This window comes from Mangifera indica, chromosome 3 (genome assembly GCF_011075055.1).
Source record: "Mangifera indica cultivar Alphonso chromosome 3, CATAS_Mindica_2.1, whole genome shotgun sequence".
Taxonomy (NCBI): domain Eukaryota; kingdom Viridiplantae; phylum Streptophyta; class Magnoliopsida; order Sapindales; family Anacardiaceae; genus Mangifera; species Mangifera indica.
This window is the reverse complement of record NC_058139.1, coordinates 4684970-4700893: the sequence shown is the minus strand read 5'-3', so window position 1 is coordinate 4700893 and position 15924 is coordinate 4684970. Positions and strand designations below refer to the sequence as shown.

At 32.6% G+C, this 15924-nt stretch overlaps 1 protein-coding gene and 1 long non-coding RNA gene across 2 annotated transcripts; one reads left to right on the top strand and one right to left on the bottom strand.

Annotated features, from left to right (window-relative positions):
* Positions 1–15: 15 nt before the first annotated feature.
* Positions 16–7059, bottom strand: LOC123212485 (chaperone protein dnaJ 13). The gene is made up of 13 exons (XM_044631645.1): positions 6716–7059; positions 6162–6448; positions 5528–5725; positions 5337–5451; positions 4901–4987; positions 4664–4752; positions 3728–3812; positions 3035–3088; positions 2320–2400; positions 1538–1615; positions 892–1128; positions 418–525; positions 16–328 (listed from the first exon to the last, which is right to left on the bottom strand). The coding sequence occupies exons 1-13, from the start codon at positions 6857–6859 to the stop codon at positions 266–268; spliced, it is 1626 nt and encodes a 541-aa protein (XP_044487580.1). The 5' UTR covers positions 6860–7059; the 3' UTR covers positions 16–265.
* A 4728-nt stretch (positions 7060–11787) lies between these two features.
* LOC123210146 lies at positions 11788–14993 on the top strand. The gene is made up of 2 exons (XR_006501212.1): positions 11788–12347; positions 14794–14993. It is a non-coding gene; the product is annotated as an uncharacterized LOC123210146 (long non-coding RNA).
* Positions 14994–15924: the final 931 nt, after the last annotated feature.

Here is a 15924-nt window from a genome sequence, read left to right as displayed (position 1 = left end):
TTACTGGCACTGAAATACAGTAATGCACAATAGCTCATAGGAAACAATAAATGGAATACACTAGGGGCCTTTTCCTTTCCCCGTTCACAGTCAATATGAATACACCAAGAAATTGTGACTAGTCTAGACAATGGTTTTATTGGATTTACTTTCCCTCAAACAAAAATGATTTAATAAGTTGAAGGGTAGTAAGAGGTGACAAGTTTATGTACCTCAAATCAAATGGCATGTATTACATGAAAAATTGCAACAGGTAACCAGCCGATTACATTAAGATTCTGTGTACTTCCTGGGGTATAACCAACTCCTCATAATCATCAACCACCACCTGTTTCAAATTGGAAATTAGTACTTCAAAAATTAGTAACTCATCTACATGGCTCTATTCCACAACTAAAAGATAGGACAACCATTTACCTCGTATCTATTGCCCCTGTAAGTGTACTCAACATACAATTGCTTAGCCTCTCCCGGACAAGGATCACAGAAGCCCATGATACCTGACTTCTTGACACCCTCATGAAGCTAACCAAACACATTGAATAAATTAAATATTATGAAAGCTAATGCATCCAAAAGAAAAATCTAAATTTTTTAAAGTTGATGACAAAAATCAATTCTAAGACTGCAATGATGTGTACTTAGAAATGATGTAAATAAAGAGTAATCTTATGGGTACGTATAGTGTCATCCTAAAATGTATGGCAAATTTATAGCCCACAATATGCCAAAATAAAATAAGTCCTTGGATTATGCAGAACTGAGTAAAAGAAGCACATATACCGATTTATCCCCAGTATTCCTACTTCTCTATATTATTAGAAGAAGAATGTAAACTGGATTCATATCAGAGAAAAGAAACTCGAGCAATAGCATTTCTATGAAACATACCCTGAGTTGCCCAGAATCATTAACCAGGAAATTTAGAGGTAATGTAACATCAATGACTTGTGAAACTGATTCATCATTCGATCCTCTTGATTCATCTCTTGTCAAAGTCTTGCGAGAACCATAAACTGCTTTAGTAATAACCAGTCCACCTGTTTCCATTTGCCGATTCTTTTTCCTATTGGCCACGTTTTGTAATAACTGCTGAGCTTTTTCTGCTGCCGCCTTTGCCTCCCGAACCTACACATTGAGTGAGACCCACCGGTTTTGAGACAAGGCCAAGAACTTCCAAATATTCATAAAGTAGAAACAACATTCCAAAATCCATTCAGATATCAGAAAGCTTTCCTTATTTAATTGTGGCATCTCTGGCTTTTAGTGTTTGCATGAAGCCTGTGATAGGATAATAAAAAAACAAAAGGTATGCTACACTCTACAACCAAGGGGAATCTCCTCCTCTCAAAAGCTGGGGAAGTCAGGGGTCCAAAAAATAAAAAAATGCCATATCTTCCAAAATAAGCAGTTATGTAATAGTCCATAAAAAAAGAGTTAACCATGCTAATGTATCGGAATTTGCAGATCTTAAGGCAGGGTGGCTCTTAACCATGTGTAAAAACCATAACTACCTTTGGAATATGGATTGTCATACCTGAGCAGCAGTTCGTTCCATATTCTCTAATGCCTTCTGCTTTTCCCTCTTACGATAATATGGTTTGAAGACAAACTTCTGCAAGCCCACACAACAAAAAAATATACAGGTGAGAATCCTTTAACTTAAAAGTCCAGCACACTATATTGTGTTAAGTTTCACATCACACACACAAAAAACAGAAACTCAGAACTGAACTGGATTTCAACCAGAAGTGTCATTTTAAATAAAAGTATAACAAAATCTCATAAAACAAATTGCCAAGAACTGTCAGATGTTGGTCAAGTTCAGCCAAGTGTTTCAGGTTAGGCTAGATAATGGGTGGGTCCAAATCCACAATGATGAAAACAGTAACCCAAAAATTTTTATGATAATGGAGGAATTGTACCTGAAAACTCATATCTATGATATGCATTGCATATAAAAGCAGATCTTCAAGATAAATTTCCAAATATAAAGAATTGAAGAGCAGAAAATTTTAACATGCTTCAAAGATGCTTTTTATATTTCCTCAAAGGCAGGAAAAATAACACCATATCATTTGATTATAAACATTTTCCACATCCTGAGCACAATATTTTCCAAATAAATGACCAAGAAAAAATTGTAACTGCCTCATACTAGCTATATCATTTAAAGCCACTTGTGTTACCATTAATCTGAATTTCTTAGGAAATACTTGCAAAAGCACTAAATTATTTGAAAGGAAGAAGTGATAACAAACAATGAAATGGTCAAACTTTTCAACAGAGAAGGTCAAAAAGAGTGTGATATGTTATAACCTTAAGTGAAAAGTAGAGTGATGTTGGAATTATGAATGCTCCAGCTGCAAATAAGGAACTAAAATTCCTGGAAAGCAATATCTGTACGTAACAGTCAGATCAGCAAAAGAAAAAATCCAAAAGGAAAAAACTTCAGTCATATAACAGGAATTAAACTACTTAACATTCCCTGCAGATGGTATTACAAAGCTATGGTTCACAAGAACATTTGAGTGAATCAAAGAGATAACGTAAAACCTTCAACTATCAATAACTAATTATCACACATCCCAAATTCCCATACCTTACAAGTTAAATATTGAGTTTGCAGTACAATTTTGACCAGTACTTGTCATTGATAATACATGTGCCATAAGCAAATTACAAAACCTTTACATAAATCTCAAACACCTGACTTTATGTGGATATAATGTGTGTGTTTTGTATAAATGAAATTTACAGCACTTCTAAGGCACACTTCCAATTGCTGCCTTGAATATTAACTAAAACCAAATTCACTATTGTTACTCCACATTTATTTCCATTTTTAGAAATAACAAATATGCATCAATACTAAGCAACTAAAAAAGGCCTGACTGACTTCTATACCCACAAATCCTTGAGTTTGTAAACCTCTGATCCCACAGTAACCTCTCCAATACAGACACAGTTGAAAAAGATGACATTGCATGCCATACATTAGCCCGAAACAAGATAATGATGAGAATATACATACAGGAATAATTAACTTCTGACCCCCACGATGCAACTCAAATTTCCAAAAGATGCCCTGCAGAAAGAAACAAAAAGATATGATCTTTAGATACAAAGAAATATCAATAACAGTTCAAGAAGTAAATCAGTCCACAAAATGGAAATCTTACATTCAAATTCTTTGCAAGTATGAAAAATACATATGGTAACACAACTATTAACCACAAAAAAGGTGCCACAGTACCATAGTTTCAAAACCAAACCTAATAATGAAATGAAATTATAAAAAGGCTCATGATCACATACATTGAAGAAACTAATTTATTGAACTATTTAACCTGAGATAGCACTGTATCAAACACTAGCATCATACAAGCACTCCTGAAAAATTCATCTTCAAACTCCAGTGTTTTAACATGCAGATATTACACACCCTAAAACCTCCTCCAGCTCCCTCACCAATCAGAAATCTATCATACCATTCTAAAAAATAAACTCTGCCACCCATCAAGAGTAAGGACCTGTGTTAGACAATATATTTGGTGGAGTTCTCACCAATCCTCTATGGAGATGATGGGCCTTAATGACCAAACTAGACATTAGTTCAATCAGATTTCCTAGAATTTGGATTTCTGCTGCATGGGAAAATAGTGGAAAACCATAAACAATACCAATAGAAAATCAGTTTGCATTTGGTAAAGAGAGAGGCAAATACCTGAACCCCTATTGTATACAGCATGCGTATGGTGCTGAATTCTGATATTTTCCTCCCACCACCAACTTCCATCTCAAGAGCAGTGCTGCAACAATATAATAGTCACAACAAAAACCATGCACTCTCAACAAGCTAGAATATCTGGTATATTTCTGCTTCACTTTTGCACAAGAAATTTTTCACATAATTATTTAAAAAACTTTAACAGAACAAAAAGTAGGACGGTATAAATTCTACTGCCAAAAAAAGATATGATCAAAAGATTAGCAACAACAAGGACCCATTCTAATTGAAGACCTCATCTCATCATGAAAATCCAAATTAAAGTATAACTATTAGAGATAAACTCTTGCTGCTGCCTGTACAGAGGCTCTCATAGAGTTCCAATTAACAAAATCACATGACCATTTCACTTTGTAACTTGTAACTCAGGGCTAATTTTTACTTTCAACCAATTTATATACATGATCAGTCCCCTATATTACCAAGTATTCTTTTGACAAAGGGAAAAAAAAGAAAAGAATCCCTCAACTACTGACATCTATAGGATTTCTAAGAAGCAGACAATTTCTCTATGTTGGCATTTGGAAGCTTACAAACAGTAGAAGTAGTAGAAACATAACAAGCTACAATTAAATTATAAAAGAGGAAATTCCACTTATTTTCTAAAGATCGTGGTAAGAATCATATCATTTACCATGAAAGTATTTTCCCTGGTACACTCAACTCAAAATGCAATACCTAACAAAATCTATACTTCTTTGATAATATTTCTTATATCAGATTTCTATCTTTACTTGTGAGTAGTCATTATCTACACCATCAAAAGGATCACTAGATAGAAAATATCAGCTCATTGATCAAAATATAAAGTTGCTTTTAATAACGTATGACTGCCATCACAAAATACTGTCCACATAGATTCTGATAGTATACCTTCCAAACCTGCCTGCTATACGGCCATGAGACTTTTTGGAAAAGCGACGAGTATAATGAGCTGATACCCCAAAGGAATTTGTGCCAACCTTCAGTATCATAACATGAATAAAAGGGAGACAATTAAAAAATGAAAATAAAGGAGAAAAATTAAAAAGACATTTCCAAAGAAGTCCAAAAGAGATAAGTACATCTGTGTAACCATTTTTGGGCAACGAATAGAAAAAATAAACTTACCTTAATCTCCCCAACAGCAGACATTCTCTCATCTTTCTTTTGCCATCCAACAGAAATTGCCGACTCTTGACCTAACAAAAGCTGAATCTGGAGGAAAGAAGAAGAGAAACAAGAATTACTTCAAAAATTATTAGCAACAAAAACAATCTGGTATGAATATAGACAAAAGATGTCATACTTCTCCATCCCATTAAAACACATAGTATTTCAACCTTAATATTTTCAAAGTTGCACTGATTAATTACTAATTTTGTTTCATCAAAAACAGCAATATGACAATTGGATACATCATAGACATGAAAACTTGAAGATCCAAGAAGCATTGAAACCATACACCACTTTCTTCATGCTCTCATTGCTCAAAAATATTTGCATGACCAAATATAAAAAAATAAACAAACAATAAACAACCCAAATAGAACAAACATTGGCATACATTTCCTCTTGTCGTTTCAGAGAGTTGGCGGGTCCAGTTATTAGAAAGATTGATCGAGCCATCTCTCAATGACATTGCAATACCCATTGTTGCAGTTGAGTGTTGTGATAGGTTACTGAAAAATGAGAGAATGATATAGAGTGAACCTAGTATATGTCCCAATTTTCAACTTATGAAGACAAATGCCCTACCGTGTTGTCTGTAATCCTATAAGTGCCCGTAAACCAGCTGAAGCTAAAAATTCTATTGATGAAACAGAAGACATTTGATGCCTAAGGACAAGTGAAGCAGCTCCGCCACCAGAATTTTCGTTCACTTCCAAATTCCCACCAAATGCAAGAGTATTGCTTTTTGATAATTGTGAATGAACTTCGCTACTCATAGCCATCCTGAAATTTGGGTAAATAAACAATGAAGACCCATATAAATTAGGCATTAAGACACAAATAACTAGAGAGACATAAAACACATGAAATGTCACTGATTATCTTCATTTAGAAATAAACGAAAAAAGCATTATCAATTGGAAGGTTATAAAAAAGAATTAGAAGAAAAGGAATCATTTTGAAGTAATGAAAGGATGAAGAACACCGTCACGTCTGTAAAACTCAACAATGATCACTTATTAACAAAACACAGTTATTAGGTACAGAAGTTGGACAACTTATAGGAAAGCAAAAACACCACGTATGTGTGAATGTACAGAAATTCTCTATAATCTAGGTTTGAAATTTTTCCAAACTTCAAAAAAAGTCTGAATCATTAGCACATTAACCATTTAGGAAAAAAATCAATCAGGTGAAACCAAAAAAAATGGAGCAGCACCCTTTCATTATGCCATCACCCTCTAGAAACTGTGGCAAAGACAAGTTAGCTAGTATTGTTCCAGAAGGCCGAAAATGTGCTAAAGTTTTCTCTTGTTCCTTCATCCGCCTTAGCCGTTCAAGCTCTTCCTTTAACTCCTCAACTTTATTCAGCTTCGGACCAAGTTCCAAACCAGAAGTCAGCCCTTCCATACCATATATGTCATATATTGGCCTTTTAGTCTCATTGGATAATATTTCATATGCTTCACATATTCGCTGAAAGTTTTCCGTAGCAATTTCTTTCATCTGACAATGAAATTTGAAAAGTAAATAAATAAATTTAATCATGATTGGCGAAACTTCACTTGAGCATGCTCTAACTTAAATCAATTAATTAAATGCTGTTTAAGCATCATTATTTACATGTTTAAACAACTCTCAATATCTTATAATCAAAATAAACAAACACACACAAACTACTTAAATTCAAAGCAAAACTCAAAATTTCACTGGTTCATAATTTTAAATATAACAAAAATTAATATATACGCATATATAGAAAAGAAAGCATACATGAGGAGCTTGGTATTTATCAGGGTGGTAAATTTGGGCCCATTGGCGATAAGCCTTTCTGATTTCTTCATCGGAAGCCTCCGGTGAGAGGTGCAAAAGTGCGTAAAGTTCCTTGTTCGGCGGTCCGGTATCTTCGTCGTTCATGTTTTTGTTCTTAGAATGATTAGAATCCCACAAAGACAAAGGAAGTGAAGTGAGTCGGTCTTTCCTGGAGATTGAACATGCTAAGAGAGAAAGAGTTGGGAGTTGGGGGTTTTAGGGGTTTTGTTTGGTGTGCATTGGAGCTGGGGAATTTGGCTTGTGTGCGCAGCACGTTTAATTCTTGCAAGACCCCAAGCGTTTTGAAAAATTAAGATACCTCCCTAACCGCATATCATTCCTCTTTGTTATTCTATTAAAAAAGTTATTTCCCTTCAGGAAGAAACGTCAATTGGGCTGGTCCTCTAGAAGAGCAAATTTATAGCCTAACACGATGAAATCCAATTTGATATTGTAGCATACCAAACCTAACCTATAAACTTTTTAGAGTGGATCATAAACTTTAATATTAAACTTATAAACCAGTCTGACCTGACTCGACCATTATTATTTAAAAAATTAAAAATTAAAAAAAATCAAAAGGCAAAGCAGAAGCAGTTAGCTTCTACTTTGTATGGTAGATGTCATAAATATATATATTTTTTAAATTTATTTATTTATTTTTCTACACATAAATCAATCCAACTCTTCATCAATTTCAACTACTCTCAATTTTATTTTTTCATTATATTATTAATCTCATTTTCTCTTATTATCTCTCTTTTAAAAATTATCTGAATTCATAAATAATAATTCTTTATATTTATAATTTTATTTTCATTTCAATATTATCATTACAAAATATTACAAATTGATCCAATATCAAAAGAATTTAGAAAATTTAGATATTAAAAATGAGTAGATAAATAGTATAGTATATATATTTTATTTATATTTATAATTTATATAATATGTACATCAATTTATTTATATTATATTATAAACTTATAATATTTTTTATTATATAACTATAATATTTTTTCATCACAAATAAATGATTATAAATAAAATATTTGAGGTGTTGTTTTCGATTTTAATAAATAAAAAATAAATTATATTTAAAATTTTTAATTAAAATTAAAAAATTATTTAAATAAGTAAGCCCATTTGAGGTTCAGTCTTACCTATTTATATATGGGCTAAGCTTTGGGTTTTTGAAAATACATAGGTTGGCTCGGCTCATAAGCCTAATAGGCTAAGCTGAAGCAAGCCTGGCCATTGCCACGGCTGCCTTAAAGTGATAATTATCCCATCACTACCGGAGGTTGATTTTTCTCCAAAAATTTTCCACTTCCCCTGTATTTCTTGTTATTATATTCTAAGGAGAATATTTTTTAAAAATTCATCAGAAAAAAAATGATGTTTTTTTTTTTAGGCCAAAAGACTTATGCCCATTCAAGGTTAACTCTGTTGCCAAGATTTCACTTGAGGGGTTTTAAAAACCCCAACACCATTCATGAGTCAATTTTTTTTATTAGTTATAAAGATAAAATAATTATTTTATCACTATTATTAAAATAAATAAAATTAGATCTTATTTTTTTCTTAATTTAAAACCTAAAATTTTCTTTTGCTAAAAAGTTTAAAAATTGTATTTCCCCTTATTAGGGTTTATATTCTTTTCTTTTCATTATTCGACGATCAGATTTCGAGAAAAATTGTCGTCATCAAATCCTTCTCCCATTACCGTCGCTAATGATGGTAGACAAAAACCAAAGAATCCTTGAAGCGACAAAGTTTGATGAAGCCTGAAGACAAAAAGGCTAACTTCTCCATATGTGTTGCGTTCTTCGTTGAATTAGCTCCAGAGAAAGCTTTCATTGTACTATTTATTTTCTTTTGAAGTCAAATCGATTGAAAACATGATGGATTCTCATTGTCTGAAGCCAATTTGACAAAGTCTCTTCATCTTCAGGTTTTATCATGTCAATGCTTCTTTATTTGTCTTGAGATGTCATTGGTGATGATAGAGAGAGGAAGGAAGAAGAATGGTGGAGACGGTGACTATCGTTATTGTTGAAGAAAATAAAATCCTAAGGGTTTAAGGGGGAAATATCACTTTTTAAAGTTGACGCTAGAGTGAAATGTTACTTTTTAAAATCAAAAAGTAAATGAGATAAAATTATATATTTTTTAATATGGAAGATAAAATAACTATTTTATCTTTTGTCCTAACAAAAAATTCTAATAAAATTGATCTATAAATAAATATTTGGATTTTAAAACTCTCATAAATGGGTTTCTGGGAATGAGCTAAACTTTTGATGGGAGTAAGTCTTTTTACCATTTTTTTATCATAAAAAGATACCGTTACTCTTAATTAAGTGGTGTTTTTGTCATTGAGTTCTAAATTTAATTAAAAACTTAAAAAATAAGAAAAAAAATAATCTATAAACAAATTTTTTTGAATTGAAACTCGAAAAGAAAAAAAAATTAAAATCTGAAAATTAAGAAAATGAAAAAATAATATAAACTAACAAAAATGATTTTTAAGAAAGGATTGGAAAAAGAACAGAAAAAACTTAAAATTTTGAATTATTAAAATAAAAATAAATTTTATAAAAGAATTGAAAAAGAATGAAAAAACTTGGAAATTTTTGAAACAAAAATTAGAAAAATTAAAAAAAAAAAAATAATATGATTCCTAAAGAAGCAATCATCCCAAACGACACACGAAATTATCAAAGCCTTAATCGAAGTTCCCTCAAACTTGACATTTTGGTTTCACCCAAATTCAAATGAAACCTTATCCCAAATGCATTTACTCCAAACTACAGCACAAAAACCTATCAACAAAACTCAGTGATGTCATCTCCAATTCCTTGAAGACATTTCTGGCACTAGTTGTACGATTCATAATGGGTCTTTTAACAAATGCAACTTTTTTTTTGGGCCTCAATTGAACCAACTATTGATTGTGGCTTTTTAGGAATCAATTTGAAATGGACTAATCAATGTAAGGCTGATGAGATGGACGAGAGCGGCGTGGAGAAAAAGACAGAATTGAAGAGTTGGAAAGGAAAGGCATGTGCGTCGTCTAAATGTTTGCTTGTTTTGGTGACATTCCAAGCTATTAATGTACCAACTAAGAAGTGGAGGTAGATCTATGCGAATGGCGGCCACATCGAACAAAGCCCGGCCCCTAGGGCCCAGTCCTTTGAAGGGCCAGAGCCCTCAGGAATTGGGACCAGGCTCAGGTCTTTGAAAAAACAAAGACTTATCAACCTTAACTCCAAGAATGAAAATTCATCCATTGGTCAAACTTTAGGTGGAAAATATTTTGGCCAGAAGCTACTGATTGAGTAAACAAGTAAAAAAGGTATAATAAAATTATGTATAATTTTATACTAAAAAAATAATATAATATTATTAAATTAAATATTATTTTATTTTTAATTTTTAATTAAAATTATACATGGAGGTAACTATATTCAAAAAGGTATTGCTCCTGTCACATTATCTCAATGAACCTGGAGACACCGTATTGCTAAAGACAAATCATGAAATTTCAAGGCAGTTTCCTCCGGGACCCAATACGACCATCCTGTTTCATCTGCAAGTGACCACTCAATCATGCACCATATTCCAATGACACCCACGAGACTATGAAAGCAAAGCAATCAAACATGTCAATGGCCTCCTTCTTCTGCTTTAGCATGAAAAAATTGAGAATAAATAAAACTATACTTAAATTCTAATTTATGCTTCTTTGCCATCGTAAATCACCCACTTAGTACTGGAATTAAAAAGAAAAATGCACTAATTAGTGATTAATGTACCCACTTGGACAGCCTTTAAGAAATAAATTACTTTCATTTAAATGACAAATTTCTTATACCAATGCTTTCAATTTCTCCTGCTCCATTCAACTGTTTGAATAAATCGTTTTCCTTCAAATATGTAGCTTAAAATTTCCTTTGAAGAACAAAATACCACCTGGCTTGGGCCTACGTGCATTCGCCCGTTTCTGTCAAATCATTTCGATTTCCGAATAAAATAATACATTTTTTTAAAACTGGGAGAAAATGACGCTAGAATAATTATATGGCCAAAACGTAAGAAATAAGCTTTTTAAACACGGGGTTTGCCTCTGTACTTCATATTCTGAAGTCTAAACCATTATACAGGTTCTCTTAATTTTAATAGATTTTAACCCTTTCACTCATCTCCATTTAGAAAATATGGTTTCAAAATCAAATTTTGATGAACAACTTTTTGCTTGAGGTGAGTATTTTCTAATAGGCTCAAAGATTTGTTCCCATCCGAGGTATAGTGAAATCTCAAAATAATTTATTTTAATTTTTGAAAACTCAAACACTTATTTGTAAAATAATTTTTTTTAAATTTTTAATTAGTATTAAAAGTAAAATCATAATTTTAATAATAATATTAAAAAAATAAAATTTTTATATTTTTTCCTTAAATTTTAAAAATTAACAACTTTATCCATGTGTAAAGTTTTCAAACTTTAAAAAATAGTATTTTTCCTTCAAATCTCTAAGTTTCTTCCCTCCCTATATGACGACCATTCGACAACTTCCACCGTTTTTCCACTGTTCAATCAGTCGTTTCTCATTATCAAAGTGGTTAGCCAATGCATGGTAGTGCAACGACTTTTTGTCGCACTGCCTGTGTCGACCAACCATTTCGATGGTGAGGAACAATCGACTGACAGGAGAAAAAAAGTAGGAACTCGTTGGATGGTCATCGAAGAGGGAGAGAAGAAACTTGGGGATTTTAGGGGGGAGGGGGGAAAAATACTTTTCAAAGTTTGAAAACTTAAGAGAGAGAAGTGAAATTATTAGTTTTTAAAATTTAGGGAAAAAACATAACAAATTTTATGTTTTTTTAATAATATTATTAAAATAACGATTTTGATTTTAACACTAACTAAAAATTTTAATAGAAATTATTGTATAAGTAAATGTTTGAATTTTTAAAAGTTAAAAGGGGTCACTGAGATTTTACTATACATTGGGTAGTAACAAGTTTTTTTGGGCCTTCCAAATGTTCAAAAGTTGTGGACGCAATTTGCTTGACCGAAAACTCAGGGTGCATTGGTCTTCTCCCCTTCAAGCACATAAATACTTCTAAGCTCCCCAATTTTCACAGACAAAAATCACCCTCGATGGACTTCACCAACATTTCATTTGGTTGTGTCCAGTAAACCAAAATCTTCAAACTCAGAAGCTCCGATGGGGCTGCATATGTTGGCTCTAGCCAAGCTCAACCTCCTCTCAGCCTCCAGTAGTGCAAACCCAATCCTGACGAGCTTGATATGGCCATTTGTGCTGAAGTTGTCGTTCAGTTTGAAGCCAGTTCGTCTAACTTACATCGATGTGCTCCATGCATGTAGGCTCTTCGTATTTCAACTGGGTCAGATAGCGTTTGGCACAGATCAACCACCTCTTCGTGGTGGCCGCAGATGGGAGAGAGCTATTCGGTTGGTTTGGCAGAGGTTAACGCAATCAAGACGCTCATTGCCCACACAGTCTGACGAGGACAACTTTCATACCCTCACCGTCATATCACTTTAGACCACTCTGCTTTTCCGGTAAGGATTTATCATCTCACTTGTTCATTATCAATTTTCCTTTTTTACCCAATGGAGAAGACAAATACGTAGAATTTCATGTAGTTGTGTGATTAATTTTCTCTACTTTTAGCCCATTTCACAACTAACTTCGATCTAATTGATCAGTGTATCTGGATTGTCTGATCCTGTGGAATTCTAGTAGTTTGCAGGTGAATAAAACTTCAGTCCTTTTTTTTTCCCCTCTTGTGTGAAAGAATCGGATAATATGTATAAAACTGTAAAGCCTTCTGGGTATCAGATCCCTTACTTCAGGAGGAAAGTTCTGTGGAACTTTAGAATACCGTAATTGATGTAATCATAATAGCAAAAATAAAGATAACAAAATTGGGTGGCCAAATAACTTCTTCCCGCCCAAAGTATCCTCTAATCTCAAATTTTCATCTCCTAATTATAAAAATCTCAAATACCTATCTATAAGGGTTGAATCTTTTAGTTTTAAGGGCAAAATTATCATTTGATCTATAATATTAAAAATAAATTAAAATTTAATCATTTTTTCCCCCTAAAATCTTAAAAACTAAAATTTTATCCCCTAGGTCAAGTTTTAAAATATGATATTTTTTCCCCTAAGATTTTGGTTTTAAACTATGGGTCATCTTCGGTGCTATTGCTGGTGGTCTTTCCCTCCCAAAGTTTCCTCTTCCTCTAGTGATCTCTCTTCTCTCAATTGGATGCTCGATTATCATCGGATGAAGCCGGAGAGACGAAGAGTTTCGTCTTCCCAACAAAGTTCTTCATCTCTCTAGTTTCATTCGATGTTGATCGAATGTCCAACTATGAGGAGAGAGATCACTAGGAGAGAAAGTTCGAGAGGGAGAAGTCGTCGACATGGTGCCAGAGTTTGAAAACTAAATTATAGGAGAAAAATATCATTTTTTAAACTTGACATATGAGAGAAATAAATAGTTTTTAGGGTTTAGGAGAGAAAGAAATAAAATTTTAAAGGATTAAAGTTCTGTTAATTTTGACTATCAATAAGTAGATTAATGAGATTTTTAAAGTTATGAAACAGAATCTTGAGACTAGAAGATATTTTGGGTGGGAAATTGTCCTTTGGCCAAGTTGGGTAAAAGAGGTGCTTTACTTTTGTTTCGTTTAAGCTTTGCACTGCAGCCTCCATACGTATTTATGATTTACCAGATTCTAAACGATTAATGTTAAATGAAAATTACTTAATTCCATTATATGCTTTCCCATATTGAGTATATGTTGTTTAACCGCATTCTGTTTCTAATATTGTATAAATTATTAAGTTCAGTTTTAATGAGATATACAAGTTTAATCAAAATTGTTTCCACAAATATTTGAAGTGGTAAAAGTGTGAGCACTCTTGCAACAAATAGGCCATAAATTTGAAAGTCCTTAGAGGAATGTAAAATCAAACTTTTAATTTAATTGGTGCAATCTGTTGACTCAGGATTTTCCCTTGTTTGGTGTTATTGATTTAGGACTAGATTGAAAAAATAGTTTCAGACTAAATATGAAATGGATAATTTGGCTCAAATATTGGTTTATCTTTACAAAAAAAAAAAAAAAATCACGATTCTTCATTATATCAAAGCAACAAATTTCCTCTTGTACTATGCAATTTTAAATTATGATTTTTTTACCTCTGAAACTAGGGTTCCTTCTTTATCTTCATGTAATTGTCTCTTTATGTTCTTCAATTTTGTTCCATTTTGATCATGCTATAAGTCATGCATTGAACAAATTAGTACCTTTTACTTGTTTTTTGTTTATCATCAAAACACCTTGGGTTTCAATAAAATAGATTCCTTATGCGTGGTACCACCAAATGCACTCCATTCTACTTGATCATGGATTTGTGAACCATTGTTAATTCCTCCATGTTCATCCATCAAACTTTTACTTCTATTGTGATTATGCTTGTTTTTGTGGATGATTTTGTTATGATTAGCTTTGATTTATCAACTATTACAAATTGTGTATCTACCTTATATTCCACCGTTGCTTGCTTGAAATTGGGTTCACTCGACTTTTCCTTAAAATAGAACTCCTTCGACAACCCATCATTTTGTACCAAATAATGTTATATAATAGATCTACTAAGATGCTTTTAGATTGACATTTGTGCTCCTTATACCATGTCTTTTATCTGCTTCAAGATATCACAATCCACCGATGATGAATTGTTTTTTGTATGCTACACTTTATTGCAATATTGGTAGTTTTCAATATCTTACTCTTACTAGGCTTGATATTACATTTGTTATGAACTAGTTGCTCAACGACTATATGTCCTAACTCATGAGACATGCATGTCATCAAGTGCATTTTGATATGTTAAGGGCACCTTGTTTCATGACTTAATCTTTTATCGTAACTTCAACATTCATCCCCTAACTTATTTTGATATTAATTGGGTTGTGGTGTTTTTATACAGTGATCTATCATCGACAGTTGTGATCTTGTTTGCTAGTTTGCCAATAAGCAAGTTGCTATATCTTGCTCCACTGTAAAGTATGCGTATCGTGCCCTTGTTTATGTTGTTGTTGATATTCGATGGTTTCGTTATCATGTACATGAGTTCAACACTCCTCTTTGTTCTTTTCTATGACAACCAATTTGCTCTCCACATAGTCATCAATCTTGTCTTTTATGGTTGCATTTGATATATTGACATTAATTTTTACTTCTTTTGTGAGTTAGTTATCTAAGTCTCTAAAAAGCTTTTCATCTCTGACATATTTTTATCGTCTCTTCATTTGTAAATATTTTTTCCAAGGGTTTGTCTTGTAAGAATTTATGTTTGTTGTGTCTCCAATTATTATTTTGTGAACTCTCATTATGATTGAAGAAGGGATTGTTAAATGAATTCTACATTTTCCTTTGTTAATCATATACTTTCCATTGTCTATTACATGTTGCTACATTATTTGATTGTAATTTGTTTATTCCCTTATCATAAGATTATTATTTATACTATAATTTTCTAAATTGTACAATTCACTCTTAATAAAATAAACATTTTTACTCACAATCCTTCAATTAATACTTATGATGGAACACTATCAGCATGCATCTAAATTTTTTATGTATTTTTTCCGTTTTTATGGGTAGCCCAAAACAAGATCTCTGCCACTCCCAATTTATAAAATATTCAGCTCTTGCGTGCCTATAAACAAGTTTGGTTAGCTCCAGAGAGTTGCCATAAATTTGTCTTCTCAAAATCAATGAATTTCTTTGCAAATTTTGTTATAGAAAAATAGTAGAAGTAGACAATAATGAAATTGTAAACCCTTATGAATATTAATTGGGACAACCAGGCCTTAATTAGGTTACAGTCATACACACAAGACGAGAGGGAGGCTCAGTGGATCTATCGACAATGAACTTGAAAAATCCATCTGGGCTCATTGGTCCCTATAAGTCGATCATCCATGGACCAAGTGGCTCATGCCACAGTCGAGCCCACCAATTTAAAAAGGAATAAAAGGCTGAAACGGTGAGCCATTCCTGGACCTGCCGTATTAGTTAGTAGACACTAGACATGAATGAAATGTGATTTTTATAG

Bases quoted from the DNA above. Each gene is read 5' to 3' on its own strand.
- LOC123212485 (XM_044631645.1), bottom strand. From the start codon at position 6,859: ATGAACGACGAAGATACCGGACCGCCGAACAAGGAACTTTACGCACTT. The intron at 3,813-4,663 runs GTATACTATCAG...ATATTGTTGCAG, and splicing joins ATAGCAGGCAGGTTTGGAAG to CACTGCTCTTGAGATGGAAG. The intron at 3,089-3,727 runs GTATTTGCCTCT...TTCTTTCTGCAG, and splicing joins TGTATACAATAGGGGTTCAG to GGCATCTTTTGGAAATTTGA.